Below are 23,253 nucleotides of genomic sequence, written 5' to 3'. Positions count from 1 at the left end.
GTGAATCCCTGGACCCGATTCTGGTAAAAGGAAGGGACAAAAGGAAGATGCTGCCTTTGGCAGCTAGACGAGCAGACCGTCGCTCTGCCCCCTTCTACCAACGGCAGTCCTTTCGAGCCCCGGTAAAACAGGGTACCTCCCATCAAAAATTTTATGCCCAACTACAGGAACGCCAGCAGGATAGGCAGAGTTTTCGGGATAGGCCAAGGCAAAATTTTTCCAACAGGAGGCCATTTTGCAGAACTGGCAACTGCTAGTTCCGTAGGCAAAAGTGACTTGACAGACAACCCACCCATAGCGGGCTGCCTGAGCCTCTTTGTAGACCAGTGGCTGCAGACAACGACAGACAATTGAGTCTTGAACACCATAAGATTGGGTCTCTCGTTTGTGTTCCTCTCCAACCCCCCCGATCTACTTCGTGCAATGCCCTGTCTCTCACAACAACATCAAAGATGTTCATGGAAGAGGCCATCACCCACCTTCTGGAGATCCAGGCCATAGACCCCGTGCCAGACCTCCAGTAGAGACAGGGGTTTTACTCAATCCTGTTCATTGAACTGAAGTCCTTGGGGTGTGTGTGGGGGTGGAGAGGGATCTTGGACTTAAAGAATCTAAATTCCCATTTGGTCTACAGGAGGTTCAAGATGAGTTCCCTCCAGTCCATCCTGGAGGGAATTCGGCCAGGGGACTTCCTGGCATCTATAGATTTGCCGGAGGCTTACCTCCACATTCCAATTCTGCCAGCACATCACGGGTTCCTCAGATTCTGTTATGCAGGGAGATACCTGCAATACAAAGTCTTGCCTTTCGGCCTTGCATCAGCTCCAAGAAGCTTCACGAAAGTCCTGGCCGCCCTCATAGCACACTTGAAAACAATCCCAGTGTACTTGCAAGCCTACCTAGACAACATTCTCGTTCGGGCCTCCTCCCTTTCCAGGGCCAGAGAGGACCTGTACATGACAATTCAGATGCTTCAGGAACATGGATTCCTGATCAATTTCAAAAAGAGCCAGCTGACTCCCTCCACTGTCATCACTCACTTGGGGGCGATCATCGACTCCTGCCGAGGGCAGGTCTTCCTCTCGCCAGACAGATGGGAGAGCATAAGGGCCCTGATAGTTCAGATTCAACAGAACCCCAAGGTTCCCATTGCAACCTTGTCCACACTATTGGGCAAGATGATTTCATGCATGGCCATAGTCCTTTGGGCCCGCTTACATGCTCGCAGCCTCCAATGGTACATGCTCTCTCATCAAAGGGCAAAGTGATCAAACTCGCTGACTAACGTCATGGTGTTGCCAGTCCTAAAGTCATTCTGCTGGTGGGTATCCTCGGCCCTCGACAATGGCAGTGTTTTCAGGGAGCCCACCCGGATAACTATTATGTCAGATGCAAGTCTCTACAGCTGGGGGGCTCACCTCCATGCCAAAGTAGTACAAGGTCGCTGGTCCCTGTAGGACCTTGCCAACAACATCAACTGGCTAGAGTTGAAGGCGATCCATCTGGCCCTCCGTCACTTTCAGGACTCCATACAGGGGAGACATGTCCTTATGCTGACTGACAATGTTGCGGCAAAAGTTCATGTCAACCACCAGAGAGGAACCCACTCATACCATCTCATGGAGGAATCCTTGAGGCTAGAAAAGTGGGCGGAACTGAACATCCTCTCCTTAGGGTGGAGCACATTGCAGGGACATTGAATGCTCAGGCAGATTTGGGACTCAGGACTATCGTGGATAATACCGAATGGCGTCTCCATCTGGCAATATTTCAGGACATATGAAACAGGTTCGGATAACTGACAGTGGACCTGTTCGCATCACCAGCAAATCCCCAGCTTCCTTGCTTTTTCATGAGGTTTCCAACTCCGGGAGCAGATCCCTACTGTTGTGCTTGGCCTCCAGGCCTTCTTTACACATTCTCACCTCTTCCCCTGATACCAGGGGTGATTCGGAGGGTGATCTCGGACGAAGCAGAGGTTCTCATGGTCACTCCTCATTGGCCCAGGCGGCTGTTCTGTCCCCTCCTGGCCTCAGCCATGCGAGCTGGCTAAACGAGCCAGTAATTGAGTTCACGGCTGCTATCAGTCCTGGAAGGGAATCTGCAGCTGCCTGCCAAAGTCTCCCTTATCTTGGGGTTGCCGGGCAACCAGGAAGTCAGCAATCCAGGCCGAATGTTCAGCTCACTTCTCCACGAGTCAAAGAGTTCAGCTCAATTTTTGCTCATCACAGAGCAGAAGAGCAGCCAGGGCTGCTTTTATACTCTGTGGGGTGTGGCTCCGTGACTCAGCACTCTCTAGGCCTGCCCCACCCCTTCCTTTGTTGTAGCCGCCTCTCGTATCTCCAAAACCTGGGATCTAGCCAGGCCTGGTTGCCATCAGCCGGGTCTGGAGGCGTGGCCTGGGGGGGAGGAGAGTCAGGGGACAGATGTCTCATTATCTCCTCCACCTGGCCTGCCTCTGGCTCCTGGAGCTAAGCCAGAGGAGCCGGTGCTCCAGAGGTAAGCCCTGATGGCCCTTCCCCCTCACTTTCTGAGTCACTTTCTGGCAGGGGGCCTGGCTCGGGGGGCGGAGACACAACAGCGCTGTGGTTCGCGGATTTAGTCAGCCTCTCAGTGTCCCAGCCCTGGAGGATCCCTCCGGAGACTATCACTCTCAGCCAGGGGGTCTTGGAACACCCAGAGCCACAGTGGCTCCAATTGACCATCTGGCACTTAAAGGGATCCTCCTAAGGAGGGACAACTACTCCGACAAGGTCATATGAACTATCCAGGCGGCCAGGAGACCATCGACCACCAGAATTTACAATGCTACCTGGGCCGGGTTTGTCCGATGGTGCACATTGCATCTGATCCCCTCTACTTCTGCAGGTACTGCAGGTACTCAACTTCCTGCAAGATGGTCTGGACAGGGGTTGTCGCACAGTACCATTCGAAGACAGGTCGCCGCCTTAGCCACCGTACTGACGGGCGATGACCAAGGCCCTCTTACGCGACACCCTGTAATCCACAGATTCATTCAGGGAGGGGCAACAAATTTAAGACCTCCAAACATCCATAGATATCCAACTTGGGAGTTAACCAAGGCTCCGCATGCCCTTACGGAGCCACCCTTTGAGCCCCTGCAGACCACGAGCCTCAGATATTTGACTCTTAAAGTGGCATTCCTGGTGGCTATAACATCAGCTAGGCACATATCTGAAATGCCAGCTCTTTCAGTTAGAGCTGATCTTTGCATCTTCCACCCAGATAAGGTCATCCTGAGACTTGATCCCTCCTTCATCGCCAAGGTTAACTCCTGGTTCCATAGGACCCAGGAGGTCATCCTGCCAAACTTCTGTCCAGGGCCATCCCATGACCTGGAGAGACGTTGGCATACCTTAGATGTAAGGAGGTCTCTCAAGGTGTATAATAAATGAACTATGCCCACCAGGAGATCTGAGGCTCTGTTTGTCTCCTTCCAGCCCACTTTGTTGGGCACCAGGGTGTCCTCTGTGACCATCGGTTGTTGGCTAAGGTGAGTATCACCAAAGCCTATCAGGTACAGTCGCTTCTGGTACCCAGACGGATTATTGCACACTCGACTAGAAGCGCAGCTACCACCACTGCATGGTCAACACAAGCTTCTCTGGAGGACATTTGTAGGGCAGCCACCTGGTCTATTCCCTTGCCTTTCATTCACCATTATAAGTTGGACATCTTTGCATCAGCAGAGGCATCCTTTGGCAGGAGGTTTTCACAACAGGTATATGTGGCTTCGGGGACTCCAGACTCAACGGCTACCTGCCTTAGGACAGGCATTGATATGTCCCATTCCTGGACTATTCTGCAGCTACACTGGAGAAGGAGTGTTGTCTTACCTGAACAGCTCTTTTCAGTGACTGTGGAATAGTCTAGCCCCACCCTTGAGTGCATAGGGTCTGGAGCCAGCTATTTCTAACATTTGCAAGCCTCTCTTTAACTACGACTTCACCGAAAAACTGGGGAGCAAGAGAGGCAAGGGGGCGTGCCTAAAGAATTTATGACTCAGTCTCTGAGCAGAGCTGACTGTAGCAACACGCATTCCTGGACTATTCTGCAGCCACTGAGAAGAGCCATTCAGGTAAGACAGCGCTCCTTCGTGTGAACCGGTAGTAAAAAAAAAACCTACCGGTTTGTCTGAACCAGTATTTCTGATGATCAGCTGTGCTGCACGATTTATATTCGCTAGAAAGCAAGACATCCTGCTTTCTAGCGAATCTAAATTGTGCAGCACAGTTGTCCCCCCCGCTGTTCTACTTACCTTGTTAAACCTTCTTTTTCTGCGCGAAGCGTGCATTTGGTGTGCACTGGGCATGTGTACGCAGTATGCTTTTGGTGTATACCGCGTATGTACGCGGCGTGCTTTTGACTCACTGTGCATGCATGCACACAGCAGCATTTGACACACACCGTGCATGTGCGGGCAGTGAACCTGTGGCAATCCATGGAGGATTTCACCACTGACATAGCCTATTACCGTGTTTCCCTGAAAATAAGACCTGTCTTATATTTTTTTGAACCCTGAATTAAGCGCTTGACCTTATTGCCATGTGCTCAAAAGCCCGATTGGGCTTATTATCAGGGGATGTCTTATTTTGGGGGAAACAGGGTAGCACATAAACTCATCACCTCTGGACTGACACTGATTGTGAAAGCCTTTATCAAAATAAGGAAATTGTTTGGCATTCCCATCCTCTAACTATTTTTTTTTTACCTCTTAGGCTAAACTACATCTCCAAGTTTTTTCTAATGGTCTATCCAAATATTAATTAGATCAAACTTAGTTTCTATGATCAGCCGAATTTAACTAGGGGTTACTATCTATAACTGGGCTATTCTACAGTTGCAGCCTATTAGAATAAGAATCAAACCAGTTTAAAGTTTATACTACTGAGAGAGAGTTGGACTCAAATGAATATAAGTAGCTCTTCTCTGTTCCATGAAATTATTTTTTTACTTATTAAATTTAGGACTTTCAAGGGGCTTTCATTATCCAGTTACTCCGGCTCTTTGTAGAGGTTGCTGGGAGAGAGAAGGGAGGAAGAAAGAGGAAACATTTTCTTTTTGTAGTTTCCTGATGCTTTCACAAAGTTTTTTAATCTTTTTCTTTATGGCTAGAAAAAAAAAGATGGTACTATTTTATTTGGCTATGTGTTAGAATTCACCAGATTAGAAACATCTGCATTTATACTTTTGTTTGAACTAAATCAAAGGATTTGGTTTTTTTAAAAATAGTTGATTGGAAAAGGAAATAAATGTTTATCTCAAATTCAAAAGAGGAATCCTTTGACTTTCTTTAATTTTTTTATTGATGTGGTAGTGGATATACATATTTTGAAAAAGACTTTTGCATACTGGGAAGTAGCAAGACTGGTTGATCACATCAGCTGGAAATTGCAGATACTGGAAAAACTAGTATTTCAGGTTCCCAGCACAGTATCCTATCCAAAGAAGAAGCCTAAGTATTTCCTCTGCAGGAAGGGGAGCATTCATTCTGAGTGGCAATAGTAGAAATCCCAAACTGAGTCTCCATCAGACATTTCTGTTATATTTGCATTTCTCACTTGCAGTAGTGAACATCCAAATAAGCCCTGGGAGACTGTACATAAACAGCTTGATTGAATATGAAAGCTTTTCTCCTTAGACCAATATATGAGACGTAGATAAAACAGAGCAATCAATAAAGAAGTGCAGTAGCTGAATTTACAGAAACGAGATATGAAACAATATTGTTTTTAAGCAGCAAAAAGGTATTTTTTGGAGTGAGGTTCTTTTCAAAGACAGATACAGAAGAATCAGAGATCAGATTGAAAGTAAGGGAGACGGTGAAATTAAGTATGCCAATAGGCAACTAAAGGCAGCTGTGCCATGAACATTACTAGAAAATGAATCATTTGGGTGGAGGTGAGGATTCTATCAAAGTCCAGATTTTTCAAAAAAGCTTCATATCCTGCTGGATATTTGTGATAATTGTACCTCAGAAAGGAGATTGTATAGATGACTTGAAAATGCAATCACCATTCCAACCATTCTTTTCTGCTACAAACTTAGCCTTTCAGCATCTTTATGCTGGTCCTTTTTTTTTTATGCTCCTCTCCCCCCAGCAAAGCATTTGATAGAATACTGATTTATAGGTTGATTAAGTATGGAGAATTACATGTCTATTAGCTAATAGCTACAAGCCACAGTTGTCTTAAAAACAATACTCCAGAGAGTGCGGATCAACAGTTCCTTGTCATACTGGCATAAAATAACGAATGGGTACCACAAGGCTTGATTTGGGTCCAGCTGCTCTTAAACATTTTTTATTTATGGCATGAACACAAAGGTGAAGGACATGCATATCAACTTTGACAATTCAAAAGACAGAAACAAAATGCAAAATTGTATTCATAGCTTTGAGAAATCAGCTAAAAATAAACAAATCAAGTATAGTAGAGACAAATGTAAAATTCTTCTTTAGGGAAAAAAAAATACAGGAATAGGTTGGGGGATATGTAGCTTGGTAATAATGCTTGTTAAAAGGATCTTAGAACAGAACTAATTATAGCTAAGTGTAACTGCGAAAAGAGCAAACAAAATTTAGTTCTTCACTAATGGATAGTTTATAAACGAAAGAAAGAAATTACTTCCACTTTATTCTGCATTAACCAGGCTCTACTTCAAGTAGTATGCCAGATTACTACATTATACAATAATTAGGAAAATTAGGTTCGGAGATTGCAGCAAGGATGATTACAAGTTGGAAACTTAGTTGGTGTCATGGCCCGTGATACAGCAAAGAATATTTGTGAGCTTAGTCCAATACCAAACAATGACCACTGCTGTCATGCTTCACCAGGAGCATAGTGAAGAAACTGATAAATCACAGATAAATACCGTGTTTCTCCGAAAATAAGACCCTGTCTTATATTTTTTTGAACCCTGAAATAAGCGCTTGGCCTTATTGCCATGTACTCAAAAGCCCGATTGGGCTTATTATCAGGGGATGTCTTATTTTGGGCGAAACAGGGTAGAATTCTATGGACAGGAAGACAAAGAGAAGGAATATAACAAATGATGCTTTCTCAGGGAGCCAGCCATAAGAATCTCGAATTCTTGCACTGTTCTGTTCTGTTTGGTTTTTTTCCTCCTTGAAGTCAGTGTTCTTGTGAGCTCAGATGTAGAATTGTGTCAGTACCAGGTACTAGAGTGGCAGGGGTTGTAGATATATTTGTAAGGATCTGTGCTTGTTTCTAAAATTATCATTGTTACATTTCATTTATTTTTAATGCATCACTTTTGATATGGATGACATTTGTCATATACAGAACCAGTGAAATGGTGATAGTTTTTTCCATCTCCTGTTATTTGTTGCCAATATGCTTGAAGGAATTGATTTATTGATATTGGGATCTTAACATATCTGTTGAGTACCAGAATGAGGAAAACTGCAGTAGATCTGATTTCTGAATTCAGATCTCTAATATTGATTACCAGAGGAAGCAATGCTATCTCTCTTATTGCATAAGACCAGTTCAACAAGAGAAATTTGTATTGTAATATCTCAGAAAAAAAAATTAAAGGTAAAGAATAATATGGGGAATCTATAGTCTGTATTAGCTTGCCCCAAGGCCAAATATTATTTTCATTTTCTGCCTTGCCTGCTTCTTTTTCAAATACTCAGGCTGAGATTTAGACATATTCTTCCCCATAGCCTAATTTTCTCATTTTAGAAGTATACACAACTGCGTAAATCCTCACACTTTTCCCCCACCCCTGTTGTGTATGGAAGATTGAAAGCAGCTCTAGATAAAAGCCAGAAAATTAAGAAAGCAGGCTCCCTTAATGGGCATCTGAAAGATTTATGAAAAAGCTCTTTGAAACTGCAATGTTAAAAGAAGGCATGTGAGAGTTTGAGCTTGCTAATGATGATCGACATGAGTAGAAGGGCTTTCCCTTAGGCAAGGATTGCATATGGCAGGAAATACTGCAAGCAGTAATGGATGAATTATGTTACATCAGGGAGGGGCAACATATGGCTCCCTAAATGACATGAGGACTCAGAATATTTTATGTGACTCATGCACCTGTTCCAAATGCTGAAAATATCCACTTTCCTTTGACAAAAGTGGGGCTGTTTGAACAACTATTGAACAAACCTTTACAGGAGATTCACAAGCAGAACGTAATGCAGCAACTTTGCATGGTGATCAGGATCTGGGTATTTGCAGAACAGTCTATTCCAGCAATATCTTTCCTTCTAGTACAATCTTGTAAAATAGGCTCTCTTTATACTCTTTTCTTGAAGGGTCACAGAATTGACATTATAATTTAACTATTTCAATGGGCCTTGCCAGTTGAAATACTGTATTGTATTATTGTTTCCTATGATATTAGTATTTTAGCCTATTGTAATACATGTCCCTGGTATTTATGTATGTTATTCAGTTTTTATTATTCTATTATTCTTAGGTTTTTTTAACCTGATTTATGAATGCCAGAGATCTTCCAGAGCTGTCAGTGATTGAGTGGCTTTTAAGTATATAAATAAATAAAATACCTTTCCTTCCTTCGTCCAGATGTTTTGAATACCAAATCCTATCTTGTGTGGCAGGGGTGTCAGACTCAATTTCATTGAGGGCTGCATCAGGGTTGTGTTTGACCTCGGGGGAGTGTGCTCAGGAGGGCGTGGCCAATTTAACGGCACTCATTGAGGCTCCATTTTCGCTGAAAGAGGGCTCCAGGAGGCCATTGCAGCCAAAAATGGAGCCTGGATGGGCTGTGTGCAACCTCCCTGAGCTCAGTTTTTACTGGCAGAGGGTTGTAGGAGGCCATCACGACTGAAAACGGAGCCCAGGAGGCACCACGGACCAATCCTTCACTGTTTCCAGGGTGAGCCCATGAGCAGATCTAAGCACCCTGAGGGCTGGATTGGGCCCGCAGGCCTTGAGCTTGACACCCCTGTTGTATAGCCTGTATTATGGTTGTAATAGTCTAATCCATCTAGCTAGCTCCAAGTTACCACCCATGTTCTCTTTATCTGTTTATAAAGAGAGTAGGCTTTTCTATCTTTTTCTATAATCATTTAGTACACATTATCGTTTACAATATTGTTTACAGAACAGTAGAACATTTATAGATATAAATGAAAAGAAACAATAATAGAGGTACTCTGCAATTATTGGAAGAACTTCTCTGTGGGGGCTCCCACCCTTTGGAACGAACTCCCCCCAGGACTTCGTCAACTTCCGGACCTCCGAACCTTCCGCCGCGAGCTTAAAACATATTTATTCATTTGCGCAGGACTGGGCTAGGTTTTAAATTTGTATTGATTTTAATTGGTTTTAGTATTTACATCATTTTAATTAATTTGGCTTTAGAATAAGTTTTTTAATTGTGATCTTAATCTGTATTTATATGTTTTTATTGGCCTGTGAACCGCCCTGAGTCCTTTGGGAGATAGGGCGGTATACAAATTTGATTAAATAAATAAATAAATAAATAAATAAATAAAAGGAGATGAGGATAGAGCTAAATTCAATTGGCTGGGAGATTAGAAAACAATACTCTTTAGTTGCACTTCACTACAACTCCACTTTCAAACAGCATTACTAATGATTATGCATGCTGGTGGTAATGCCAATTGTAGTTTAGCACTCGTGGAGAGTATCAGATTGATGACCAGAATAAGGTTAAAAATAGATCTTTTGCTTTACTTCGGAAAAGTCCATGATGCAAGAAGCTTTTCATTATTTTCCTTTCATGACAGAGTAAAGGAGCGGCTTAATAAGAAATATAGAGGGACAGGCTCTAAGTTTCTCACTGTGAAGAAGGTTGAGCAACAAACTGGTTGGTTGCTAGAAGCAGCATTCTTGATTATTGAATTCATCTTTCATCAGCATTGTTTGTTTTGGCTTGTGCCAACCGTGAGACAACTAATATTGGACTGTTTCAGGTGAACTGAAGGAGGCATGTTTAAAAACAAAGGCGCAAGATTTTGTAATGTGCTTTATTCATTTTTAAAAGTTCCCTTTTGTAGCCAACACTCTTTTCTGTTCCAGGAGGACATACTGAAATATTGTTTTTCCATGGGTGTGTTACTGCATTTGTTTGCCCAATCTACTAATGGATTTTGAAGTGGTCCTTCTTATAACTTGGGTAAATTTTGTGTTTGATCTAGCATTGCTTACATATTGTGTAACTACTTGTTTTCTCTCATAGGCTAAAATAGCTATCTTAAAAAAATGGGGCAAGGTCTTTGAGTACTCCATGGGATCACTTCCATGGACCTTTGAAATAATTGGAAGAGGAGCAATTCTGGTCCAAACTGCAATTGACAGATTGTAAAATACTGCCAAGAGGTATTCTAGTGGCATATTTGGTATTCCATTTATTTTTTATTTAAACAAATATTTTAAAGAAATAATGCAGTTGGGATTGAAGTTTGGCACATTCTGGAAGATTTATTGATGGACCTCAGTCATCAAGCAGCCTATTCTTGATCTAGCCTTAAATACCATTCAGGTTTGTTGCAAAAGTCAATATGCTAATTGCATGTATTTATTCAAAGACTTCTTAACCTTGCTTTTTAGGTAAAAGGGCTCCTAGAGTAGATTTACAAAGTTCAGTAGTATGACTCTTCCTGCCCTCTGACTCACATTTCAGGTTATCATATACAATATATAAAGAAAAAGGGAATAGAGGGAAGAGGAACAAAATGAAACCCAGTGGAAAGGAGTTCAGATTGATAGGCAGATATTGCATTCTGTTTGTTTTTAATAATAGCAATAACAAAGTAACTTCCTTTCCCCCCCTTTCCTTGAAAAAAAATCTGATAACTTTTCCCCATGAAAAGACTGAGCTTTGTTCAGTTCTGGAGTCATTCTAAGCAGTATGTTTTTGATATCAGGATCTGGTTGGTAGATCACAGACCGCTAGTAAAATCATAGAAGAGTATGTAAGCCTGAAATCTGCATAGTATCTGCCCAATCTACTTGTTCTTGCAGATTTCTTTGATTAAACAATGTTATCTATTTGGTCCCTGGAAGTGCAGTGTCTATCCTCTCGGATGGGGTTTTCCTTGAGATCCAGATGGCCCCAACTTGGTTCTTGTTTAGAAGAGAGCCATGAAGCTTTTAACCCGGGCCTCTGGCAAGGGAGAATGAGATCCTTCATTGCATTCAATCTGATCTGTTGTGCTTGCTATCTTTTCTCTTTTTTATTGATTTCATTATAACTTCTTTGATTGTTGTGAGCTGCCCAGAGTATCGGGAATCAGACACATACAAGTTTAATAAATAATGATGATAATAACCTGGCAATCCCTTGCAATTAGAATATTTAAAAAAACCCAAAGTCTTAAATTTGGCTGCTCAAGAGCAGGCTATTTGAAGTAATGCAGTCAAAGCCAGAATTAAAAAAAAAATCAAATACAGATTGTGCAAAGCAGCAGAAGAAACAGTAGATCATATACTCAGTTTGTGCAAGAAGATTGCACAAACTGATTATAAACACTGACATAATGCAGTCACCAAAATGATTCCCTATATACAGATGAACATCTGTAAAAATTATCATGTACCAGTAATAAAAATGGCTAGGAACTTAAAGGTGAAAAATACTTGATAATTAGCAGGTTAAAATATTGTCAGATTTTCAAGTGCAAACTGTTAAAGTCTTGGCAATAGCAGCAGATAGTAGAATAGAAGGCTAAGAATTAGAGAAGATTACAAAGCAACTTGGGTGTCACCCAGAATCTCTTTTTAGGGGAGATGGGCAGCATAAAAATTAAACAAACGAACAAATATCTGGAAATTAAAGTTGAAAGATTATGGCGTAAGCCTGATATGATAATCCCATTGGTTATTGGTACTATGGGTGCAATATTGAAAAAAGATATTGATGGCACTTGGAAAATATGTGTAGAGACAAAATTTCCATTTTTTTAATTGTAAAAGGCCATGCTGCTTCGATCTGCATTTATGCTACATGAATATATTGCAACATCCTAGGTTCTTGGTTATGTTATGTTAACTCGATGAATATGAAAGCCAACTCCAAGGAACTGGCAGCTGTGATTTCACATTGTTGTGTATGTATTCTACTACCACTACTACTACTACTACTACTACTACTACTACTACTACGGTAGTGTTATTATTTGGATGTGTTAGTGTAATAACAGTGTAGAATTGTAGAATCACAGGGCTGGAAGGGACCTTGGAGGTCTTCTAGTCCAACTTCCTGCCCAATGCAGGAGACCTTATACACATCTCAGACAAATGGTTGTCCAATCTCTTGAAAACTTTCAATGATGGAGTGCTCACAACTCTCGGAGGCTGTTGATTAATTATTCTCACTATCAGGACATTTCTTCTTAGTTCCAGGTTGGATTTCTCTTCAGTGAGCTTCTCCTGTTTGCTTTTTGTCTCAGGTACTCTTCAAGTACCAAAAGATAGCTATCATGTCACCCCTAAGCCTTCTCTTTGTTAGGCTAGACATATCTAGTTCTCTTAACCACTCTTCCTATGGATTTAGCCTCCAGAACCCTTATCATCTTTGTTGCTCTTCTCTGCACTCTTTCTATGGTATAAGGGTCTCATCATCCTTTTTGTATCATCATGACCAGAATTGGACCTAGTACTCCAAGTGTGGCTTCACTAGTGCAGTATACAGCAGTACTGTCATTTCTCATGATCTTGATGGTAATCATTAAAATATGTCCTGCATTGTAGAAAACATTTGTGGTATCCTGTAAGGTGTTTTGAACAGTGTGATCTCATATGTCTTGATTCTTGTATTTCAAAGTTTTGCTTAGATCCCCATCTCTCATAATGCTTAGTCTCCAGCTCTTCTGGCATCTTTGTTTCTCTTATCTGATCATGTTCTAGTGAGGAGAAACAGGAATGAGCATTTTGCCTCTGCTCTTCTGTGTTGCATCCTTTTGTTTCCTCTTCTGACACTACATGATGACCGGTTCAAGCATCTGTATGCATTTGAGTACTAACATTAGTTCATCAAAAGATCTCAACTATGGCAGATAAAAATGAAATGAGATGGTTATGGTAGGGAATTTATGTTGTTGGCTCTTCCTTTTCTGTATTGTAACATAGTTTTAAAATGAGAGTCTGATGTCATTTGCAAAGCATTTTTGTTGTTTTCATCTGGGGAATTTATTTAGTGGTTAGCTAGACCCAGATACATCTACTTCTATTATATCATTTATCAGGGTCTGATTCCAAATGGGATGTCTTTGTGTATGGCATAATATGTGGAAATACAATTATGTATCTTTAATTGACTTGAATAACTCTCTCCTGCAATAACAACTGATTGTTGATGTAGATGAAGAATTATAATTGTATTATGATGCCTTTTCCCCTTGAATTTTCCAGTTTTAGTTATAATTCTACAGTAGTTGAGGCAGTAACATTATTCTTCTTGGTGTTCTCATAACAGTCCTATGAGTGGGTTAGTTTGAGAAATAGCAGTAATCACTGCACAGAACAACTTGATGCCATGGTTGTAGTGAGATTTGAACCTCATAGCCAAAATCCAACATTTGGTGCTACTGATTTTCATTCTTATTTTCTCTGGTAAATATACATAACTCAAACTACATATATGGGTAAAGTATAAGTTTTGGAAGCAGGTAATTTTTGTGAACACTTATAACAATATGTAAATGGATAAATGTTGATACTGTATGTTCATATTCCCTGAAGAACAAGCTATTATGAACCTTCTCCAATTTTCTATCCTGGATATATGCTGGATAATAAGAGTCATTATCTCTTGTTTCTCATATGCAGAATACCCATATGGTTTTTATCAGCTGTCATATCTCTGCAGGCATTAAATTCTTTTCTGGAATACTGCCACTGTATTGAAAGATACAAGGCAGTACCCACAATGATTATTTCTGGTTTGTTGGATTGTGTAACATGTGAAAAATAAGAAAGAAACATTCCATTGCAAAATGCACAAATTAGCTCTCCCTCCTCAGACAGACTAGAACTACAAATGGGATTTTTTAGGGAGGCTATTGCTCAAAAAAATGAAATATTTACAAACTTTTCTAGATAAGAAATTGGTCCCATGTTCCCAGTAGATTTCCATGTTCCCATTTTAAAACTGTGTTTTGCCAACAATGCAGGTATGACTATTTGTTCTGGTCTGCAGTTGCCTGGATGAAAGAGGTTGAAATGTACTTCTGGGAAGACTCATTTCAGCCAGACAGTAGGGGGAAAAAAAAGAAACATAATTTTTATCTTGCATAAAATCCATGCTCATAGGCGTGTATTTCTCCAGTCCTTTCCTCACTCCATGCCCATATTTTCAGTCCTCTGGTGACTAGACTATACTCCCTCAATTCCTGCATCAGACCATTTCTTTTTGTTTCCTCACTAAAACATATGTTTTCTATTAGGTTTTTGGGTTTGCTATGTCCTAACTCACTTCCCTTAAACGGACTCCATAGGATGGTAGAGGACAGGAAGGCCTGGAGGAACGTTTTCTATGGGGTCGCGATGGGTCGGACACTTCCAGTTAGGACAGAAGCTAAAATATGTGGCACTCCATTTGTTCAAATTTATATGTTATCATTTGATTTCTTCCTTGCTCGTTTGTTTCCTTTTATATCCCCCTGCCAAAATATCATTTATAACTTCTTTCTGGCTGGGATTTATTTTATTATTTACTTATTAAATTTGTTTGCTGCCTATCTCACTGCAAGGCAGCTCTGGGCGGCTTACAACATCAAAATAAAACCATAAATAATATATACCAATTCATAAGATTGCAATAGTCACAATGAAAACATAGATTACAACGAAGACTAAAAGATGGAGAGGAAAGGAAAGGAAACAAAATTTATTTCTATTGGTGATGTTTTGGCCTTGCAAGCACCACATAAGTTGTTGCTATACATAAATAACAGTCAGGTATGAGTAACCGTGATTCAATGTCAAACATGTTTTTTATTGCAACTCATTGCATCATGTTCTGAAACCTTCAATGCAAGTAGAAGAATTTGTTTGTTAGTCGCGAAGTCGTGTCTGACCCCCATGGACATTTAAGTTCACACCTACTGCTTCAGTGACTCCGTCCAGCCACCTCGTTCTCTGTCGTCCCCTTCTTCTTTTGCCCTCGATCTTTCACAGCATTAGGCTCTTCTCCAGTGAGTCCTTCCTTCTCATTAGGTGGCCAAAGTATTTCAGTTTCATCTTCAGGATCGGAAGATTAGTGGAAGATATCAGAAGACAATGGCAAACCAGTTCTATATTGTTCCCAAAAAAGTAATGCTAATGTACCCATGAGGTTACCAGGTCTGGAGAAAAATGGTATTTTTATATAATGCATATTCAAAAAAAACCAAAAACCTCTCAGTATAAAAGAAGCACTGCTGGACCTTACCAAAGTAAATCTTATTCTTAACCCTATTTCTTAGAGGCCGCTGATATTCAGCCTTCTGCTATTATTGATCTCAGTGCTGGTACTCAGATAGTTAATTCTCATGAGAGACGTATCCCATAGTCTCACAGAAATGAATCCCATTGTCTTTTCTGCTGCTATAGTCATCTTGTGGTGATGAATTTACATAAACAAGTTCTGCAAAGCACTTATTATCTCCCTTTTTAAAAAGTTGGATGCACTGTACATCCAATTAGTTTTACCGAGCAACTCAAGATTGTTTCTTTTATGTTGCATAGCCTTTAATTGCAATAACTGGATTCAATTTTTCCTTTAAAGAGAAGAGCACATCTTGTTAGCTTAAATGGGAAAGAGATGTTTACATTTATTTCGACCTTATTTTTGTTCAGATTTTACATACCCTTTTGGGGGAAGGTAGGGTTTTGCTCAATGTACATTTCTATTAAAAAAAAACCACCTTCCTTGATGTGTTATTTAGATATATCTGGCTGCATTTACATTCAGATATTGGTGTATTTTAACAAGAAAATTTTAAAGTATTATTGGTCTTTCATTCTATGTAACAGAGATGATGCTCTGAATGTTAAAGTTGCTTTAATTTGCCATATACACATTGGCCATTTGGATGTTATGCATGTTTAGAACAAGCATTTAAATTTTTTGTTTTAATTGTATATATATTGGGTTTTTATCTTTTGGCTGTACACCGCCCTGAGTCCTTTGGGAGAAGGGCGGTATAAAAATCTAATAAAATAAAATAAAATAAAATAAATTTGTCCTAACTTCGCTTCTTTTTCCTCCTAAAAATTATCTGTATAAGAAATTGTGAGCATGCGCTTATGCTCATTCTGAACTTGACAGGATGATTTTATGACCCGTTGTGGGCAGTGGTTAGAGTGCAGTACTGCAGGCTGCTTCTGTTGACTGCTGGCTCCCTGCAATTTGGCAGTTCAAAACTCACCAGGCTCAAGGTCAACTGAGCCTTCCATTCTTCCAAGGTGGGTAAAATGAGGACCCAGATTGTTGGGGGCAATATATGCTGACTCTGTAAACTGCTTAGAGAGGGCTTTAAAGCATTGTGAAGTGGTAAATAAGTTTAAGTGCTATTGTTATTTTATGCTGCCTTGCTCAACCTGCCATTCCAACCTAACCATGCAGCATTTGGAGGATACCAGGCTGGGAAAGCTCGCCTGAAGTCTAGAGCCTATGAATTGTTGAGCTTTCCTCATTTTAGCTTTTCAATCCTGGTTATTTATTAGAATCCTGTATCACACTATCCTCCCCTCCCCTCTGATTACCGATATTTATAATGTATACAAATTGATTTCTGTAAGTTGTTGGAAGTTCTGTATGTTGATATTCATGGATAAAGTTATTTTTCTTCCCATTTCCCTAGGCCAAAATAGTAGATGTTGATTTAGTCAGTAGTGATTTGAGTATTTGAAATCGCATATTTCAAGAGTTTTGCTTCCTCCTGAAATCTAGTCTAACTAGCTTTCTTGTGACCTTCTAAAACTAGCTGTTGCTGTGCATGTTTTCATTTTATAGACCAGAGGTGAGGAGCGTTCAACAATATTACATCTAAAGTTCTTTTTAAGGGAAACATGAAAACTTCAATTTGTGTCAGCGGGAACAATCAATTTTCTTCCGGCAAAAGACACATTTTTATTCCCATTGTAGTCTTGAGTACACATTTTGTTGTTTTTATTTAGTTTACATAAGGGTTGTCAAACTCACATTGTCGTGGTGACGTCATATGACGTATCGGGACATTTTCCCCCTTTGCTAAACTGGGCATGGGCGTGGCCAGCACATGATGCATTTGACCCATGGGCCAGGATTTTGACAGTCCTACCTTATACCACACAGTGTTTGGAGAAATACAAAATCTCAAATGAGAATATTCCTGAAAGTAATGAATTGGGTTGACTTACTTAACAGTGAGAAGGAAATGAAATTTTTAACCATCTCTGCTTACAACACTGTAGAATAGACATCTTCTACATGTCAGCATTCTAGAAAACCCCTCCTGTAGAAAAGACTCCGAAACCAGCATCTTTCAAAGTTCTTTTACTAGCATAGGTAAACTGGCACAGTTGGATGAAAACCAAAACTGGGGTTTCCGGTTCGTCTCTCACTCATACAAACCCCAAAATCTCCACCCTCATGACCCTACTGCTGGTCACATTCTCCAATCCCCAACTGACCCGTGTTGAAGCATCACTCCAACCACTCCTTCTCCAGATGCGAACCCAGCCTGACCTTGACCTGCAAGAAAATATGTTGTTATGTCTAATAATCCCTTGCACTACCACCCTCCTCTTTTCTTTTCCCACAGCAGAGAATTGTGGCAGCGTAAGGAAGCCTTCGGCCTAGTATGGCTTCCAAAGCTGACACTACAATTCCCTTTCTTTGGGTCACTATCTCTGTCTGGAGATTATAAAAAGCACTTTCTGAAGATTTTTCCCTTTGCTGGTTCTTGAGAAGAGGAGAGAGTCTTTCATCAGCCATATTGATTTCATCTTTTTGTAACAAATGCTTAAGCTGCTGCTTATACCAAGTAATTGGATTATTGTTTCCTTGGAATCTTTCACATCTGTAAAATGTGTTCGTATTTTCTTTTATTCATAGATTTATCTCCCCCCCTCCCCTTTGAATATAAATAGGAAGTATGAATATGAAGCTAGCTACTGGACCACCTGTCTATTTTATTACTTATTTATTTTTTAGCATCAAGTGGTTTTTCTCTTTCAGTTGTGAAAGCTGCGTGGAGCTGCTGTTTGTTCGGGGATCTGGGAATTGCCAAGAGTGTGATACCCCTTTGCGGAAAAGCAACTTCAGAGTACAACTCTTTGAGGATCCAGCTGTTGACAAGGAGGTGGAAATCCGTAAGAAGGTGCTGAAAATGTAAGCATCAGAAAGCCTCAATTAAGAGAAGCCACCTCTTTTTTTTTTTTTTTGTGCTTCCAAATTCATTTTAGCCATGTTTGTGAAAAGGCTTTGTTTAAAATATTTGCAAAATATTCTTATCTTGGATCTCAATATGCTCAGGAAGGTATTTTTTCTGGTTCTTTGTATTTTTCTTTTGTTTTTTTTAAAATACAAAATAGGGCAGAGTAATGCACAGAAACAAAGACACCTGATTTGTGCATAAATATCATTCCATATCTCAATATTTCAGGCAGGAAACTTCAATTCTCTTAATTCTGATGTGTTGGGAGTTTTAATGCTTGGTTGTTAACATGAATATATTTAAATTTGTGTTTACCAAGCATTTATATAGCATTTTTAAAATATAATTTGTACATCTTGACTGACATAGATGTAGTGTTGTGACTATATATCTACACATTTTAAATGCATATATATGCACAATGTTTTTAATAGAAGAAATAATATTTGGAAATTCACTTTCTTTTATCTGTCTGGTCTCCCCATAAATATAGGGTAACTTTGGGCAGCTTATAATATTGAAAGGATAATAGCAATAGGACTTAGACTTTTCAGCACTCTCTGAGCAGTTTACAAATGTCAGCATATTGCCTCCAACAATCTGGGGCCTCATTTTACCAACCTCAGATGGATAGAAGGCTGAGTCAACCTTGTGCCGCTCAGGATTGAACTCCTAGCTATGGGCAGAGTTAGCCTGCAATACTGCATTCTAACAACGGTGTCACCATAGCTCTATATAAAACTATATAAAACTATACACAATATAAATAAAATACTATAAAACTATAAATACTCAACCCTAACTAAAAGATGGGGAAGGAAGGAGAAGGATGTGCAAGGGGGGAGGTGGGCTCTGTTGTTAATCTTTCCACCGCCTCTCTGGTGGAAAGTCAGGATGGTTGGAAACTTTGGGACAGGGCAACATGTTCTAAAGAGCAGGAGCAAGAGCAGAGAAGGCTCTTCTCCTGGACCCTGCCAGCTGGAATATCCTGGCTGAAGCTTCCCCTGTGGACTCGGATGCCCGTGCCAGTCCCTTTGGGATGAGACAGTCCAACCACAGGAGCCATGGTGGCACAGTGGTTAGAATATAGTATTGCAGGCTAATCCTGCCAGTTGCCAGCAGTTCGATTCTCACTGGTTTATGGTTGACTCAGCCTTCCATACTTCTGAGATTAGTAAAATGATGACCCAGATTGTAGGGGGCAATATGCTGACTCTGTAAACCACTTAGAGAGGGCTGTAAAGCACTATGAAGTGATATATAAGTAGGTGCTATTAATCAAAAACAGGCAGCATATTTCTGAGCATAAAAACTAGCAAGAATGGTATTTTTTAACTTTTTTTTCTTTATTGCTCTTTAGCTATAAAAGTTACCATAAAAATATGAGACACTACCTGGCCTCAGGCTTATATGATCTTGTTCAAGACGTATCACCTTTAAATGAAATGACAAACTTTATTGAGATTAGAATTTTTTTAGCTCTTTAGATCCTTTATCCGTTTGTCATTGCTCTATTCTGTTGACTTTGGGGAAGCATTTTTATTAGCTGCTGACTCACTCAAAGTTCAGAAAAGATCAGTTTAGATAAAGTCTGAGTGCTTGGCTTCTCAGAAAGGATGAAAAAAAAATGTCAGAAGTTTATATTTTTGAATGCCCAGATGTAATTCTATTGTGTGTGTGTGTGGTTTTTTTTTTTTATTGTCTCTTTGCAAAGATACAATAAAAGAGAGGATGACTTCCCCAGTTTAGCAGAATACAATGATTTCCTGGAAGAAGTGGAAGAAATTGGTAAGTTCTAATGTGTGCATATTAGATGCCCTGCATGCTTTTATTTCCTGCCAGCCTCATTGAACGTTAAAGCTGAGCCTCTCTTCACTGATCTTTATTGGAACACTTGATGATTGGCTAATTACTTTCTCTTTGCATTTTTAATCAAGAGCTCTTCAATTCGAGGGATGTATCTGGGTAATAAATATTTCTAGTAGTCATAGTAGGGATGGGTTGTGGTATGGTGGGAAACACGTACCGCAAATGTGGTTATAAAAGTGCTTTGTAGGTTATTGCTGGGACTGCAAAAGAAAAACTCCCTGAAAGAAAAGGGGAAAGGAGTACCGGTCAGTTCTTAATCTTGGCTTCCATTTGCCTTTATTCACCATGACGGTAGCCATATGTACCCCTACTAATCCTCTTGCTGCTTCAAGTACAGTAGCCGGGAGGGCTTGAAACATTTGACCTTGTGTACCACTTTAGCAATATGTTTATGGGGCTAATGCAAACGGACAGAAGTTAAAGAGCAAGATGAAATCTCTCTCTTTTTTCCCCCCTCCTTCTTCGTTGCATTTTAGGCCTACAGATGCTATGGCTTGGGGCCTGTTCCATTTTGATGGCAGTTGTAAGATCACATTCTCATTGGGGAATGTTGACCTAACGGATTGGGTGGGAAATAGGATCTTTCTTGCATTGGAGACCAAGGCGTGTTAATAGGGGAGAGATGTATGTGCTCTTTGAGGTCTTGTTAATATTTAATGCCTTTTCTCTATTTATGGCTATACTCCAGTGAGCTTTTAGTCTGCATATTTCAATCAAATCCCCTTCTCCTTACCCTGCACAGTAGTTATTGGAGTATAGGTGGCGAGATATGCATGACCTTTGGGGCCGTTTGCATGACCTTTGCCCCCAAACCTTTCCCTCTAAGAAATCCCCCAGATCTATTAGCTCTTGTTTTGCTATCTGGGCATTTGCTATTGGTTTTGTGTGGTAATTTTACTCATTTACTTTTCTCTTTCTGTTTCTGCTCCTGCTCTTAACTATATCATAAAAAGAAGTCAAAAGTGGGTGATAGTAAGCAAATTAATGTGAGTACAAATTATCTGACAAGGTTGGTGACTTGCAGTGTCACTGTTATTTATTTTTCAATAGTCCTGTCTTATTGTATTCAAATAATAATCAAGCTCTCATAAGTTCCTGTGCTCAGTCGCTCAAAGCCTGGTCATGTGTTGCTTGGACTACTGCAATGCACTCTACATGCACGTAATGTACATATACTACGCGGCGGCTCTTCTTGGTCTGCAAGACTCCCCCCTCTCGCAGATTTGGCCCTCCACGTTATCGAGGGCCTACCTCAATGATGGATTTTGGAATCCAGAGAGGTAGCATGCGGCAAAAAAAGATCTTAGGGGCATTTTAAAATTACGTTTTAATAGGCTTTTAAGGGGAGGGAGGGTCAGGGTGGGTTTGGAGGGAAACCCACCTGGGGGAGGGATAGGGTTTGGGATATGGCCAGATCCTGCGAGGGCTCGCGGCGTTGCTATCATAGGTTCGGGGACGGGGTGGGGAGGCGACTGCTCGGTGCCATGAGGGTTATTCCATCGGCATGGTAATTGGGAGGGGCAGATATGGCGGAAGCAGGGGACCATATCATGTTCGGGGAGTGCGTGATCGTTATTTACGAACTATCTCGCACTCCGGTCCCTCTGACTTTTCCCGTTCCCCGGGTGGTCGGGATCCTCAGAGCCTGGACCTTCGGCTGATGTTGTGTAATGCCAGGTCCGTTTTGAATAAAGCCCCCCTCATTTACGATTTTATACAAGAGGGGGGCACGGACCTGTTGGGCATCTCGGAGACCTGGTTGGGCACGTAAGGGGGGGTGCCCCTGGTTGAAATGTGCCCACTGTCAAGGTTCCAGAAAAACCTCTTCTGCATAAAAAAACCTCAGAAGCCATTGTTTTTCAGAGTTCTTTACTAGCATGAGGAAACTGGCACACGATGAGTGAAATTCCAAAACTGAATTTCCGGATTCTTTTCCCAGTTATACAAACCCCAAGAGTCCCACCCCCCTGACCCCTTTGATGGTCACATGGTCCCACGTTCTCCCAGTTCATTCGAATATCTTCTTGCCACTCTTCCTGCAGATGTGAACACCATCCGACCTTGACCGCTTGAAGAATGTTACCATACCCCTCAGCCCCCCTTCTTCCCCTCAGGGGAAAAATGTGGCAGCGTCTGGAACCCTAAAGTCTAGTATGGTTTCCAGGCCTGACACCCACCAGGTTTCCGTGCATTTCATCAGCCGAGAGCCCAGGGTAGGGGTGGCGGGGTGGCGGTTATTATTAAGGAGGGTCTGCGACCGAGGGAGGTTACTGTACCACAGATAGCCGGATGTGAGTCCCTCTTTGTGAGGTGGGGTCAGGGGATACAGGTGGGTCTGCTGATCACGTACCTGGCTCCCTGCAGCGTGATAGCAGCCCTGCCCGAACTGCTGGAGGTGATAGCCGAGCTGGCGGTTGATACCCCCAGACTTATGGTTATGGGGGATTTCAACCTGCCATCGCTTGGTGAATCATCTACTGCAGCTCGGGAGTTCATGGCTTCCATGACGGCCTTGGACCTGACCCAATTAGTTGATGGTCCCACTCACATTGGGGGAAACACTCTGGACTTAATTTTTGTCTCTGGACAGTGGCTGAATGATTTGGAATTAAGGGATCTAGTTACTTTACCCTTGTCATGGTTGGATCATTCGCTCCTTGGGCTGGACGTTCGAACCGCCAACCCTCACTGCAGGGAGATGGAACCGACGCGTTGGTTCCGTCCCAGGCGCCTGATGGACCCGGAGAGGTTTCAGACGGAGCTTGGGCCACTTCCTGAGGACCTAGCCCACAACTCGGCTGAAGTACTCATTGCCGCCTGGGAAAGGGTGGCGGCGGGGGCCTTGGACCGCGTCGTGCCTCTGCGGCCTCTGACCCGGCGCAGATCTCGACCGGCTCCTTGGTATTCCGAGGAGCTGAGAGAGATGAAGCGCCGGAAAAGACGCCTAGAGAGTGGTTGGAGGGCCAGCCGTTCTGAACCTGACCCAACACTAGTAAGGT

General features: G+C 41.5%; 1 protein-coding gene across 1 annotated transcript in view; it reads left to right on the top strand.

Annotated features, from left to right (window-relative positions):
- The window catches only part of MNAT1 (MNAT1 component of CDK activating kinase), a 113,840-nt gene that overhangs the window by 24,862 nt on the left and 65,725 nt on the right, over nucleotides 1-23,253 (top strand). Inside the window, exons 2-3 of the mRNA XM_058162932.1 lie at nucleotides 18,187-18,339; nucleotides 20,100-20,173. Of these exons, the coding sequence (XP_058018915.1) occupies nucleotides 18,187-18,339; nucleotides 20,100-20,173 (227 nt within the window). The remainder of the gene's footprint in view (nucleotides 1-18,186; nucleotides 18,340-20,099; nucleotides 20,174-23,253) is intronic.

This window comes from Ahaetulla prasina, chromosome 1 (assembly GCF_028640845.1).
Source record: "Ahaetulla prasina isolate Xishuangbanna chromosome 1, ASM2864084v1, whole genome shotgun sequence".
Classification (NCBI taxonomy): Eukaryota; Metazoa; Chordata; class Lepidosauria; order Squamata; family Colubridae; genus Ahaetulla; species Ahaetulla prasina.
The sequence above is the reverse complement of the archived record's forward strand: the minus strand, read 5'-3'. Positions and strand labels throughout refer to the sequence as shown.